Genomic DNA, 14,363 nt, shown 5'->3' on the forward strand with positions numbered 1-14,363 from the left:
CATGGCACCCCTTAAGCTATGAAAATTAGGAGCTGAGCTCCCTGTTGTGTGCTGGTAGCCTTGTGGTGCTTGTTGCTTGTCTCATCCTAGTGCTGCAATGATAAAGTGGCTTTTGGGCTGCGGATGCTGTTAACATACACAGCTGATAAATTACTTACCTTAGAGTAATTAATTATTGTAAGTAATTCAAGCAAGCTAAAATAACTGGTAACAACGGTCTTGGGCACAAGGCAGGGAACAACCCACGCTGTGGGTTTGGGCTTTTAGCAGCATGAAGACATTACACCACCTTTAAAGGCAGGATCTCCCTTTAAGGGGTTTGTGTTTGCTCCAACCCCGGCTCACAATGGAGCGCAGTGATTTATGCACGGGCCGTGTTTGCTGTGTCCCTGCCCGCAGGAGCTGTGTGTGACCGGCTCACATGGGTCAGGCCAATGCTGACCTGGCCCCAGCACCCTACACTGCCCGGGGGTGTCCCTCAGCCCCCCCGTCCCAGCTGCAGGAGCACTGCCGGGAAGGGGAGCAGTGTGGGGTGAGCAAACAGAGCACGGCCGCTTCCCGCTGTCCCTGATGCAACCCAGGGCCAGCTCCCATAGTGTGCGGTGTGATGGGGTGTGAGGGGTCACCCAACGTCCCCCTACCCCAGCTTGAGCCCATAGGGGCTTTGCTGCTGTCCCCAATGTGTGTGGTGCTTGTGGTGGCAGGGATAAGGCTTTAGTCTGAGGCTGGGGCTCTGGAGCAAGGGGAAGATGGGTTTCAAATCAGCTTGGAGCAATGAGATGTGATTTGGGCTTCATGTGAAAAGCATAAGCTCGGCTTTCTCTTTCTTTCTCCTTTCTCCTCTTGCTCCCTGCTGCTGTCAGGATATAATTTAAGGTTTATGGTTATCTGAGTAATTTTGCAGAAGAGGGAAACAGGTTCCATGAGGCTTCAGCTGTTAGATACTGAGCTTGTGGAATCCCAACTGGCTGGGGTTAGAAGGGACCTTAAAGCTTCCACTAGAGCAGCTTGCTCCAGACCCCTGTGTCCAACCTGGCCTTGAACACTGCCAGGGATGGGGCAGCCACAGCTTCTCTGGGCACCCTGTGCCAGCGCCTCAGCACCCTCACAGGGAAGAGCTTCTGCCTAAGAGCTCATCTCAGTCTCCCCTCGGGCAGGTTAAAGCCATTCCCCTTGGCCTGTCCCTACATCCCTTGTCCCAAGCCCCTCTCCAGGTTTCCTGCAGCCCCTTCAGGCACTGGAGCTGCTCTCAGGTCTCCCCTTCAGGAGCCTTCTCTTCTCCAGGCTGCCCCAGCCCAGCTCTCCCAGCCTGGCTCCAAGGCAGAGCTGCTCTTTATGGGTGGTGGGGTGATGCCCAGCAGTGGGGAGCCATCAGCATCCCGACCTTGTGCACTTGCATTTAGCATCCTGCTGAGGGCTGTGGGCTCCCCAGGGCTGTCAAGGTTAACATGCTCAAGAGTGGAGTTTTTCTGCACTCGTTGCCCATTCATCTTCCCACGAAGAAGCAAATAAACCCACAGCAGCCCCGTTTCATTGCCTCAGTTTTAAATATTTATTAAAGTCCAAAAAAAAAAAAAAAAAAAAAAAAAGGGAAAAAAATAGAAAAAAAAAACTTGAATGAGAACAAACAGGAGCTGATGGCAACAGAGGGACAACCCCGGGGGGTTCTGTGTGTGTGTGCAGGGGAAGGCAGCAAGCGGGCAGTGAGTGACTGTGATTTCAGCCTGGGGGTACCGGGGCGAGCCGGCCCCGAGGGTGAGGTATTCCTGAGCCAAGGCAGGGCTGCGAGGAGGGTGAGGTATATGGGGCAGATCTGGTTTAGCCTTCTCTGATGGCTGTTGGGAAGCCACCACCAGGCAGTAGTTAGAGAAGGGGAATGAATACACAAAGAAACTCACAAATAACTTCTTTTTTTTTCCTCAGAAAAATAAAATCCATAGTCCGTAAGAGACACGAAAACTCCATCCAGGCACTGAAGCGTTTCTGATACAGTACGGCTCCGATTACATCAATATTATTCCTTATATAGAATTAAAGATTACCATAATTAACCTCTTTAAAAACCAACCAAAAAAAAAAATCCTCCAAATTTACATATAAAGACTAAAATTTTCTACAAAACTTAACAAAACCAAACCCCTCCAAGCCCGGCTGGGTTCTGGAGCAAGGAACCGTCGCAGCAGTCTTGACAGAGGGGCCAGACTGAAGGGTTAAATACGACCTTAGACCAGGGAACACGAGCTTAGACCAGAGGGAGTTGCATGACAACCGGACTCAAATACAGCTCTCTCTGAGGCTCAGGGCTTGCAGCCCTCACTCCCCTCCCAAAGCAGTGAAGTGCTGTTGAACCAGAAGTTAAATCATCGAATTTGCTTTGAAAACACCCTTTGAACAAGTGATTTTTGGCATCCATGGGGACTAAAGGATCCCTTTAGAGGTGGCTGTTTCCTGATTTAGCTGTGGAGCATCACCTCATCCCCTCTTCGTAGAGAGGTGGTCCCATGGGGTTCTCTACTGGGGGTCTGTGGCAAGACACTGTAGCACCTTCACAACTTTAAATAAAGTCATACATATAAAACAAGACACTTTGTTAAGAGCACCAGAGATTTCACAGTGAGAGGTAGAAACAAAGCAGACGAGCCCATCCTCTCTCTCTTGTTTTAGCACCAATCTCTTCCCCTCTCCTCCTTCCATTCCCCCCTACTCGGCTTCGGGACTCTCCCTTATCCCAATGCCGCGCACGAGGAGGGATGCTGTTAAACATGGAAAGGAGGAACCTAGTTTATTATATATTTTTTTTTCTCTTTTCTTTTTCTTCTTTTTTTTTTTTTTTTGCTTTAAATAATATAATATATATATTTTGTTTCTTTCTAATATTGCACATCAAAATGCTTCCGGTACACAGAGCAGCCAGATTCAACTCGCAGCTCCGCCTGGGAGACCTGATGCAGCACGTGGCCATCCAGAAGGCGACAAGCTCTGAGAGGGAAGCTCTATCCTTTTAATCACTTTTCAATGGCAAGAACATTTGGTAACTCAGGAACCAGGGAAAACAAATGGGGTTTAGGGTGGGGGGAACCCCCAAAACAACCCACACTGCGAGCTGCTTGAGGTTTCTCTCTGTTTTCTTTGGTCATGGAAAAAGCTTTGTGTGTGGAACCGCTGGCAACATCTGGATCCCTTTTCGTCTTCGCATCCCGACTGATACCCGCTTCCCCTTCGCCCTTGTTACTCCTCCTTCCAACAACCTGCTGAGTTCAGTAGATCACGGGTTCTTTGAGACCTTGAGCCAAAGGCTAAGAGCAAGAGTTGACCCGAAAGACACAGCCCCGCTGTCCTTGCTGCAGAGAGGTGGGAGAGCCTGTGTAAAGGCTTAGGCCAAACGTGGGGTCAAAGCCTTGGATCCAGGTTTCTGTGGCTTTGTTCAAAGGAAGCACACGGGGCCGACCTCGAGGTGATATTGCTTTCCTGGCTCGGATGGAGGGAGGTTGTAGATGTTGACAATAGGCAGCTGCTGAGGGTCCTGTGTCCGAAAGGAAAAGAGAGTCCGATGCCAGCGTCCATCCTTGATCTGTGCAGGGCAGAGGGACGGAGAAAGAGCTGTTTAATTGGGGTATGAATCACAGAATGGTTTGGGTTGGAAAGGACCTTAAGATCATCCAGTTCCAACCCCACTGCTGGAAAGGGATGTGTTTCTGAGGTGTAAGGTAGAAAAGCCCTGCAGGTAATAAGGGACTGACCTTTGGGTTGAGAATTAGAGAGTATTTTGGGGATCCTTTTTGCAGGTCAAACTGAGCTTGAAATGGTACCCCCCAAACACCACCCCTAATGAAGTGAACCCAAGTACAGACACACAGCTACTGACTCCAGGCAAGATCCAAGGGGCAATTCCCCCTTCTACCATCTAACTGCTGACACACATGCCACTTAACTCTGGAACTGAACACTTCTCTTTCTACTTGAAGGCTTATCTACTTAACAGGAGCTGCTCTAGCACCCTGGGCTGAAAAAACAAAGCAGTGAACAGGTAAACTAGACCCGTCCCCCTTCTTCTTGATGGAATAAGCAGCACAGGTACAACTTGCACCTTGCTGTGTGCAGAATGGGTTCAACGCGACATCTCCATCTCTCCCCTCTCTTGCAGCAACTCACCCTGCAGTCATCCGCTGCCACCTCCGGCCTGAGCTGCCCCCGTGCCTCAAACACCTGCCCATTCCAGGCCCGGAAGCGCACGGCGCTATCCGTAGGCTCCGAGGAGGAGCCGTCGTGCCAGACGGAGGCGTTGAGGCAGTGGATGGTGATGTGCTGCACCGCCTCCGAGCTCAGGAGCCGCAGGAAGTTCATCTGCACCCTGCCGACGTCGAAATCCAGCTGTGGACGGGACAGAGGTGTTAGGGGTACCCCTGGAGCGGGGCTGGGGCATCAGTGCATGGTGTAACAGTAGAGGTGGTCCCTGTGCTCTGGATGTGCAGGGACGGATCGGGTCTATGGGCATTAAGGCCAGATGCCAAGTCAACGTGGACGGTTTCCCTATGGACACAGCAGCTCCTTTATTGAGAGCAGTCAGGTCCGTAAGGGATAATAATGTAAACTTGGAGTTCCAGACACACTCCTGCAACGAAGCAAGGCGGCAGGTTCAGTTCATCTGCAGATGAACACCGGTATTGATACTGCTATTGTTATTACAGAAGCTTCCTCAATAAAAGCCCTGGAGTTAGAAAGCTGGATGTTGGAGCTTGACCTCGCTTTGTGACCAGGACATTAAATAATCCAACAAAGCATTTGGGAGCAGTGTGTTTGCAGAATTCCTGCCCTCTGTTTGGGTTATGGGTTAACCAAACACTGCTGGAAAAGCCCTGCTTTGTCTTCAAGAGTCAAGAGCGCTCTTGGGTATGGTTTTAAGCTGCGTGAGAGCAATCACAGCTACACCAATTCTGCCTCGAGGAGAAGCCAATGGGCTCTGCCATAGCGGGCAGTGGTGGTGCTCCGGGATGACACACTCCTGGGTAAATATTTCATAACAGTGTATGGGAAATGCCATGCTGGGGTTGAGCTGTGTGTACCTTGGAGACGGTGATGGGGCTGAGACACGTCTGCCCACCACTGGTGAAGTTACAGGTGACCTGAATGGTGTCCGAGGAACAGCCGAGGTTTGGGTCTATCCAGTAGGTACCTGAAGAAACAGAAGATTTGGGGGTTAAAAAGAGCACTTTATCTTTGATGTGATGAGAAAAGGTGAGTTCTAATAGCTGCATTACTGCTCCCATGGGAGGAGACCAGTTTGGGCCATGTGAATTTGCCCTATGGAGGACGCAGCCATCACAGGCTCAGGGCTTCCTACCATCGTTCATCTTCTGTTCACAGTTCATGAGGTCTCGACAGATGCGTGCGGGGTTTTCCTTGGTTCCCAGGGGTCTCTTGATGCTCTGAATGAGGTTGCTGAGGTAGTGTAGTGTCTTAAAGATCTCCCCTCCGTGGTCCAGCATGAGGAAGTCTGGATGTTGGTAACCCTGGAGAGAGAAGGATGCAAAGTCAGGTGTGTCTTGGGGGGGGCACAAGACGCTGTAACCATAAGGGTTTCTGCTTTATATGGGGCAAAAATCAGTGGGGCAAAGACGGGCTGTGTCTGGGACCCAGTGAACTTCATCCCATGCACTCTCCTGAATGGGACATCTCTAAAGGGATGAGGTCTCAATCGTCACAAACGCAACACAACCACATACTTAAAAGGGATCTTTTCATGCATAAACCCCAGATGTTCCATAAGAACGGCCTCAACCAGCAGCTTTGTGTGTATAAACGTTAAGCACACACAAAGAGCAAACAAAACCCTGATTGTTCCCAGCAAAGACCGGTGAGTTCAAAAGGACTCTCCTACCTCTGTCTTGAGTGCGGTGTTCGAGTCGATCAGTGTCTGGAAAGCTGCCCCAAAGCTGTCTTGTTGCTAGGGTGGGGTGAAAGAGATGGTAACTGAGATTGTTAGAAGCTGCCCTCATGCAAGCAAATGCTTCTCAGTCTAGGGCTGTGATTCAAGCATTGCTCTGCAGCTCTTGCTGGACCCGAGCGTGTGTCTTCAGGCTCCCAGCAGCTCTTTCTGGATGTCCCATCAGCACCTTGGCGCTGCATCACTTATTATCAGTGTTAACAAACAGAGAGAAAACAGCAACTTACAAACGAGGCCGGAATTCCTGGCGGTCCCTGGAAAGCAAAGCAGAAAAAGGGGCATCAGCCAGAAGGATGGGCAATCACTGCTGCAAAGGTATTCACTCATGTTCATCCTCTTCCCCCTGGAGTCCCCCAATGCAGATGAGTGAGGGAGGCAACAATGCTGTCTCTATATAAGATACTTGGAGATGGTTTGGGCTGAAGCACAAGAAACACTGCTCCATTCACACACATGGTTTTGCAAACGAGGAATGGGGCTAAGCTATAATTTCCAATGAGTGAACAGAACCTCTGGAGACGCAGCAGTAAATTTAACTTTGCTTCAATCATGTCTTTGAACCCTTTCCACACATACGTACCGGAGGGCCAGGGTGTCCTCGTGGGCCTGGAGGACCCTAAAGACAGAGCGGCATCAGTTAGTGCAATACCTGCAGTGTACAGCTCTATTTCCCTGCTGGAATCCTCCAGGTTTCCAACCTCTTACAGCATCTTCTCCCTCAACCCCTTCAGGAGACAGGAGGTGGTTTCATTTCATCCACCTCCCGACTCCGAGCGCATCTGTCTTCACCTGGTCCATTCCTAGTGCATCCCTTGTTCCCAGCCTTTAGCTCTTTAACTATCATTAATGCCACATCCCCAGGTAGTCATCACGTTCCCTGCATCCACAGCTACCCACCCTGCAGCTTTCCATTTGCTAAAAGCATCTGCTTTATTTAAACACGAGATATTAGTCAGAAAAAGTGATTTCAAACACTTACCCTTGGACCTTGCAGACCCTGCAGAAGAAAAAGAAGGAAAGAAAAGGCAACAGCTGTCAGAAGATGCTCATTAATGAACCAAAATCTCCATCTATCTCTGTATATCTATATACATCTCACTGTGTGCTGTTCCTGAGGTGCCTGTGCGAGGGCTGGGTTCTGCACTGAAGGACAGTGGAAGCAGGGTCCAAACCATCTACAGCAGAGAGGTTACAACAGGATGCTGATGGCCTCAACATCAGCCGATGCTCTGCTGTGTCCATGGAGGTGGAAAACGGTGAGCAAGGAGAGAGGCAGCACCCTGGCTGGTTAGAAATGTGCACTAGGATTTGGGCTTATAAGAGGTCTTGTTTGAAGAAGGCACAAACCAGCCTTCTGAACCAACCACACACTGTGTGTGCTGGGATGCCTGGAACAAGCCCCTGCGTGCAGGAACAGCCACTGGTTGCTGTAAGAAACAACCTGGAGAGCTAACCGTCCCTGTTATGGGTAACAAGGAGGATGTATAGCATGTATCCAGCATCCCCACACACCTCCTGTATGGTGGGAACACCAAGATGCTGTGAGAAGGTAAAGAAGTCTATCACAACCACCACAAGAAGAGGACCAGAGGAAGAGCAGAAGGCAAGAACATGCGCTGGCACTGCTCCCTCATACAATGGGGACTGCACCCAGGCAGTGATGTTACTTAAGCATGTCCCATGCCCCTGGCCTGGGCAGCCTGTGGCTTTTTGAGCTGCCATTCACTGTGATTTGTTCCTGGTCATCGCTAACATGATAAAGTGTTAGATTTTGCTGTGGAATTGGGCTCTGAAATGGGAATCTAAACAGCAGAGCGGGTGGATAGGTGCACATGTGGATGTGCATGCACACATGTGTGTGCACACTTGTATGGGGTGTGTGTGTGTTGTGTGTTGCCCTCACGTGAGACTGGTGCCACCACACTGAGCCAGAGCCCATGTGGGTGCAGTGGAGCCTGGTGTGACTCTTGGCTGCTCAAGGAGAGGGACACAGGGCGCAGATCAGTACTTACCATGTCTCCACGGCTGCCTTTGTCTCCCTTGGGCCCCTGTTGAAGCACAGAGGTGGCTGTCAGTGACTGTTATTGACCTGCATTGCCAGGATGTATTGCCACCCAGAAGCTCCTTGCAAGGAGCCAGGTGCATCCCTAAACACATCAGCTCAGGTTCCTGTATTGCCCCGCTCATCCCAAGGCGATAAAATTGCCCATTACTGGATGTTTTGGCATTGCCTGTGTTCATCTTGCTGGGTTTCACCTCTGCCAGTAGCAGCCTCTGTACCAAACTGGCACACTTAGGGTAGAGCTGCTCCTCATGCAACTATATACACAGCCAGAGACTAAACCTGCCTTTCAAGCTGCTCATCTTAAAGACCATTTCATTTCACTCTTTACAGCAGGGATTTACTCATGCATCTCAAACACTGCTCTAGAACACAGCTAGAAAAAGTGCAGATACTTACTGGGCTTCCCCTGGGACCCTGAATGCCAAGAGGACCAATAATGCCTTCCTTTCCCTAGGAAAGAAACGATAGGTGTGAACTGATGGTTTGCTTTTACCACTTCAGACTCAGTAAAGATGCTGAAGCTCTTTGCTGCTTCTCAGCAGCACGACCATGGTATTTGCTGCAGCTGAAATAAGCTGTTTCAAACGCAGCTCCATAGACACAAACCCTCACAGTTTGGTGTCACAACCCATGGAAAACCTCAGAAAGCCCAGGAATAGAAGGATCTCAGTGTAGCTGGAGCTGTCTGTGCCGTGGGTATAGCAGTGAGACTGTCTCCAAGGCAGAAGATACCCATGCAGTGAAGAGGGCACTGTGCTCCTTATAGCACCCTGGAGCCACATAGAAACAGAGGGGAGAAAATCCACCCAAAGCAAACAAACTGAAACCCACTCACCATGAGACCAGGAGGCCCACGGGGTCCCTGAATGCCTTTGAAACCGAGGTCTCCTGGGGGGCCCTGTGAACAAAGAGGAGAAGTCAGGTCCCATTAATAAACATAGCCCATACGTTTATGTCCTTGCTGCACAGAGCAGCTGCCTCTTGCCTATGGGAATAGGAAAGTCCAGTTTCTTAACAGCTCTTTTCCCACTCCTGTTTTCCAACAGGAGCTTGGAGCAAGCTGCTCTAGTGGAAGGTGTCCCTTCCTACAGCAGGGGGTTGGAACTGGATGAGCTTTAAGGTCCCTTCCAACACAAACCACTCTGTGATTCTGTGATGCTGGAAACACAAGCATCTGAAAGATGTTCAGGTGGGGAAAACAGCTCCAAAGTCCATTGAACAGCCCTTTCGCCTCTATCGTCTGCTCATTTTAACAGGAACAAGCACCAACAAAGCATATGCAAGCCCACAGTCAATAAATGAAGATGTATTAACTAAGGAAGTTGGAGTCACAATTCAGTTTCCATAGTTTCTGCAGAGCTGCTCACAAAGCCTTTGCAACAACTATTGCATTGTCTGTCCCCAGTAAAGAGGGACTAGAAAGCCAACGGGTCACAAGACAGCCTCTTACCTTTGGCCCAAACATGCCTGCAATCCCTGGAAATCCTGCCTCACCAAAGTCCCCCTGCAAATCACAGCCAAGACAAACACAAGGACAAAGAACAACAGTAAGCTCACATTGAACTGCAGGGCACCTGAGGCATCTTCAGAGAAAGAAACCCATTGGTATTCTTCAGGCTAAGCAGGACCGACGAGAAAGAAGCATGAAGGGGGAATTACGCAAACGTCAGGCTGAAAACAACTCCAGAAGCTCTCATAGACTCGTGGATTACTTAGATCCCACACTTAGCCTGTTTGCTCCCAAATGGGGGCCATGCCTGCACTATTTCTAGCCGATGCTTGTCTAGCTTGGACCACCATCAGCAGAAGCAGGATAGAGCATCTATTCTGACATAGATCTTGGAAGTTCATGCTGAAAATAAACCATCCCCAAAGCCCTTTAAAACAAACTCTTTGTATTTTTAATACCAGCTGGGCTGACCTGTTAAAAGATAGTTTCAAACTCATTCAAGCTGTCAAAAAAAGTGCATGTTCCTACAACATAACCTTGCACTCAAACCCAGGACAACCGTGCACGTCCCCTTACCCTTTGTGCATATCCCCTTATCCTTTTCCTAGCCAACCCTGCAGGAGTTTTTGCTCTATTTTGTAGTAATAATAATAATACAATATTTGGAATGCCAACAAGCTCGGATGAGCACATCGCATGCACCCTGAGAACGAAAACCCCACAGTGGGTAGCATGTGCTTGCATAAACACCCTCATCTCACCACGTTTGAGATGCGTGAGCTTTGATATTCCTCGGCTTCTCAGATGTCAGAGTGTGAAATGATTCAGTGCTAAGGAAAAAGGGTCAGAAACATGCACCACATGATTCATGTACAGTCGTAGGAACATCAGGGATGGAAAAGGCTTGTTTGGCCTCGCGGCAGGACTGAGTGACCCACGCTGAATTGTGCTTTATGGGGTGTTTTACAGTGTCTTGTTCAGCCCAGTTGTAAATGACTCAAGCGATGGGGTTTCCACCACCTCTATTACAAGGCTATTCCAGAGGCAGTCAAGAGAACTCAGCGTTAGGAGGATTTTTCCTGCCACAGCAGTGAGAAAGTGCTTGGCAAGGAAGGGCTTGGTTGGACTCGATGGAGCATAAAGAACTTTCCAGGGATGCAAATTGATTTAACTGCCATTTTATGGATCCTGGAAAGGAAAACTGCTACTAACAAAGGACTAAGGTCTTCCCTGCAATAGCAGAACCAAGCAAGCCCTCTTTATATAGAGGAGTTCCAGGCAAAAGTGGGGAGACAGAATGGTTTCAATGCCATGGAGTCATCTCAGCTAGGGGAACCCCATCACTATGCAGCAAGGTAAGCAAAGGCAATACTGGGCAAATGAGCCTACCACTTGTGGACACGAGGCAAAATGATATTGCTGTTCTGTTGCTGGCTTCAACACTGCCATCACAGGGTTTTCTATGAAATATCCAAACAAGGCTATTGTAATCGAGGCTGTTCGGGGTTCATCTTGTTCCTCGTTTTGTGTTAGCCCCAATCTCTCTTGTGTTAGTTTTACACCTATGGCCTAACTAGACCCTCTGATGATCATCCCCATCTAAATGGCTTGTGTGTTGTCAATACAACCTCAGGATGATAAAGTGTGCACTTCTGTGCTGAACAGGACAATCCCACCAGCACAATAAGGAAAAGCAGGAAGGGTTTGGAGCAAGCCTCAGAGACAGGAGTGGGAATTCAGCTTCTGCTTTGACTGAGGCTAAAACTGCACAATGACACTCACTCCTGCACCTCCTGCACATCCCAGAGGAGCTATAGACCCTCCTTCCCACTCTTTGGGTGGCTCAGGGTGCCTGGTTCACCTCCTTCACTCAATACCTCCCATGGGCTCCCACTGTGCTTATAACAGCTCTGATAAACACAGTGCTGAGGGTGCTTGAGATGGTTCTGCAGCCTGGCTGCCAGCACACACCATGGCCTGGAACCACAGGCATGAGGATGATGTGGACACTCATGTTGTCTTGGGGAGCACAGGCATGGGTTACACATCCCTGTGCACAAGTGAGCAGGGAAACGCTCATGATGGAGGGAGCTGTGGTGATGCTCCAGCACTCATGCACACCCTGGTTATGGGTTCATCCATAAAGACCCTCCCAGGGTTCACCCTGCTATCCCAGCCTGTGGATCTGCACCCTTTCCTGCAGGAGACACCATGGATTGAGGGCTGATCAGCTCCATTCATCACTAACCGGTTGTCCTTTGGGTCCTGGATCGCCAGGGCTCCCTGGAAGGCCTGTTCCTCCCGATGATCCTCGCTTCCCTCTTTGGCCGCTCTGTCCAGGCAATCCTCTTTCACCCTAAAAATAACAGGATTCAAGTAATTCTGAAGGACAGGAGCTAAATATAACAACGCTCAGGCAAAATAGCCATAGATGGAAAGCTGGGGAAGAGTGGCTCATCGGGACAAGGAATGTGGTTTCAGCAGGAGATGCTACGGCGGATTGCCACAGGATGCACCAGTGATGGGCATGGCTTGGTCCCCTCCTGAGCTTCACACAGAGCATGAGCTTCAGCAGAGCTGTATTGCATCAGGGCTAAGGGCAGCAAAGGGGTGAAACCTCTTCTGTTTGCACGTCCATGTGTTGCCTGTCCTGCCCTGGAGCTTCCCGTAATCTCATGCCCCCCGCAAGTGATGATTAATCCATCTAAAATGTTGAGGATGCTCCAAGACTCCAGCTGGAGAACTGCAATCCAGAGCCTGCGAAGCCAACGTGCTCCCCAGCACCAGCGACTGCAGAGAGGGGCTTCTGAGACCCAGCACCACATGTTGCTCCCCATCAATTCCCTCTGCCATGCATCGGGAGCTGCACAAGCCCCAGTGACTCCGCTTGGGAGAGAAGAGCAAAGGCAGCAAGAGCCAAGGATGGTTGAGCAGATGGAAAAGGGGCAGTAGATCTCCCTGGAGCCAGGGTGTGGATCTGTCACAACACACCAAGGTCTTGCAGTCGCTTATGGTAGCATCCTGTTATTCTACCCAAGGCAGCTGGAGGGCAGCAAGTGACAGTCCAAGAGTGATGTGTTATGGGAGGCAGCGATTTAACCCAGACCTGAGAGCCTCTCACACCCAGCTGGAGACTTCCTATTCATTGAGTCTGGCTACAGAAGGCTGAATTGCTTCTGGTCCCGTTTAGATCCTGTGGCCTGGACTAGGGTAATGACCAGGAATAACCCCCCAGGTCACTAAAGCAGCTTGGCCCTGCTTCCACCCAGAGTGATGTCCAAGCCCATCCTGGCTCCAGCCATTCCAATGCAATAAATCCATGCTAAACCCCAAGCAGCACAGATTTCCCTTTGGCAGTTCAGGCCTAGCAAAGCAGCAGCCAGAGGACACCCAAATCTCCCAAGGAGTCATCAGCTTTGGGCATCCTACGGGCAGGCTGCAGCAGTTCCTTTGCCACTTCTCCAGGGCCCTGGTTCTTAACCCTGTTTCTAATGAAAGAAGGCTAAAGTGTTCGTAGTGAGGGTATACGCTGTATGTGAGCTCAGTGAACAGAGGAGAAAGGGTCTTTGGGACATTCAGCTGCTGTGAACATCATGAGAATGGAGGGGTGAAGGAGGAAAGGGATCTACGCAGCCTCTAACTAAGTGAAAAGCAGCAGGAGAAGAAGCTTTATTAGACCTTGGAGAATCCAAGCTTTCGAGACAACAGGCTCACAGACAGGGTTGCTCATAGCAGTAACTTAGGGAGTCAGAAACTCACCTTGAATCCTGGTGGTCCCTGTGCCCCGGGGAGTCCTGGTATGCCAGGGTTGCCTCTTTTGCCCGACATCCCTGTCACGCCTTGCTCCCCATCATCGCCCTGCTCTCCCTAGGAAAGAAACCCAGAAAAGGTTATGGAGCAAGATGCTCTTCCCACCTCTGCACAGAGATGAGGGAGTGGTGAGGTCCTGCCTCAGCAAGCACCATGGGCAGAGGTGCATCCAGAAGTCTGTGCATGCAAGAAACACTGGTTTATTTATAGACTTGGCAATGCACAGGCAGCATGTGAGATATGCAGGGGGACCTATAATTACTGTGGGTACATGTAAACTGGACCATCTATAGCTGGACAACCTCCGTTTCTCCTATGCTACCTCTTGGTTTTCCAGCTCCTAAGCTGCCTTTGCTGTTGATGCTGTATTACACTTGCAAACTCACCAGCATTCCAGGCACGCCATCCTTCCCAGGCACTCCATCCACTCCAGGGGCACCCTCTTGGCCCTGCCTTCCCACCACTCCTCGAGGACCTGGTAGGCCAAGGATGCCCTAAAATCACAAAGGAGTCAGTGATGGAGCTCCTGGGCAGCATCTCCTGGAGCAGAACATGGAGTTTTTACCTACCGGTGAGCCTCTGCTCCCTGCATTGCCCCGTGCTCCTTGCTTTCCTTTTTGACCCTGCAAGTAAAGCCAGACAGACATCTAGAGTTGCAGCAGTTCTAACCCAGCTCCACTTGGGAGCCTGACTGAGGGTGTGCATTTGGATAATGGTTGGAAAGAGTTTTGTGGAGAAAGGAGATTTATAAAGTCAGTTGCTCCAACACTGGGCAATGAGCTGCTATTTGGTTTTATTACAAGCGATTCTTCGTACGTCTTGAGAGTTCTAGGGCAGGAATGAATAGCTAGAAGGCAAGGACCTACATTTTTCCTAATACAGAGCAGATGAGGACAAAGAAAGCAGGATGAACTCGAGGGAGGACTCGGTGCACTGGCAAACATTAGAACAAGATGCTTAAAACCTGCGTCCTCTCTCAGTTCATGGGCAGCTCAGTGCCAAAGCAAGGACCCAGCGAGTCTTCTGCATGGCTTTCAGGATGAGCTTTCCTCTGGGAGGTGGCTCCTGTTTTGGGAAGTTGATGGGGATGAAAA

At 50.0% G+C, this 14,363-nt stretch overlaps 1 protein-coding gene across 4 annotated transcripts in view; it reads right to left on the reverse strand.

Annotated features, from left to right (window-relative positions):
• Positions 1 to 2,788: 2,788 nt before the first annotated feature.
• COL27A1 (collagen type XXVII alpha 1 chain) overlaps positions 2,789 to 14,363 on the reverse strand; it is a 190,885-nt gene continuing 179,310 nt past the window's right edge. For 3 of the 4 annotated variants that reach the window (XM_062640328.1, XM_062640329.1, XM_062640327.1), the window contains 16 exons: positions 13,839 to 13,892; positions 13,656 to 13,763; positions 13,219 to 13,326; positions 11,708 to 11,815; positions 9,460 to 9,513; positions 8,845 to 8,907; positions 8,406 to 8,459; positions 7,957 to 7,992; positions 6,924 to 6,941; positions 6,525 to 6,560; positions 6,172 to 6,198; positions 5,879 to 5,944; positions 5,342 to 5,510; positions 5,064 to 5,173; positions 4,153 to 4,371; positions 2,789 to 3,571 (listed from right to left, as the gene is read on the reverse strand). In XM_062640328.1, coding sequence (XP_062496312.1) covers positions 3,425 to 3,571; positions 4,153 to 4,371; positions 5,064 to 5,173; positions 5,342 to 5,510; positions 5,879 to 5,944; positions 6,172 to 6,198; positions 6,525 to 6,560; positions 6,924 to 6,941; positions 7,957 to 7,992; positions 8,406 to 8,459; positions 8,845 to 8,907; positions 9,460 to 9,513; positions 11,708 to 11,815; positions 13,219 to 13,326; positions 13,656 to 13,763; positions 13,839 to 13,892 — 1,377 coding nt within the window. In that variant the 3' untranslated portion in view covers positions 2,789 to 3,424. Of the gene's footprint in view, positions 3,572 to 4,152; positions 4,372 to 5,063; positions 5,174 to 5,341; positions 5,511 to 5,878; positions 5,945 to 6,171; positions 6,199 to 6,524; positions 6,561 to 6,923; positions 6,942 to 6,965; positions 7,088 to 7,956; positions 7,993 to 8,405; positions 8,460 to 8,844; positions 8,908 to 9,459; positions 9,514 to 11,707; positions 11,816 to 13,218; positions 13,327 to 13,655; positions 13,764 to 13,838; positions 13,893 to 14,363 lie in introns of those variants that run through there. The other variant, XM_062640330.1, reaches the window with a different exon arrangement.

Source organism: Pezoporus occidentalis, unplaced genomic scaffold (assembly GCF_034315485.1).
Source record: "Pezoporus occidentalis ecotype Australia unplaced genomic scaffold, CSIRO_AGI_Poc_V1 ctg64, whole genome shotgun sequence".
NCBI classification, from domain to species: domain Eukaryota; kingdom Metazoa; phylum Chordata; class Aves; order Psittaciformes; family Psittacidae; genus Pezoporus; species Pezoporus occidentalis.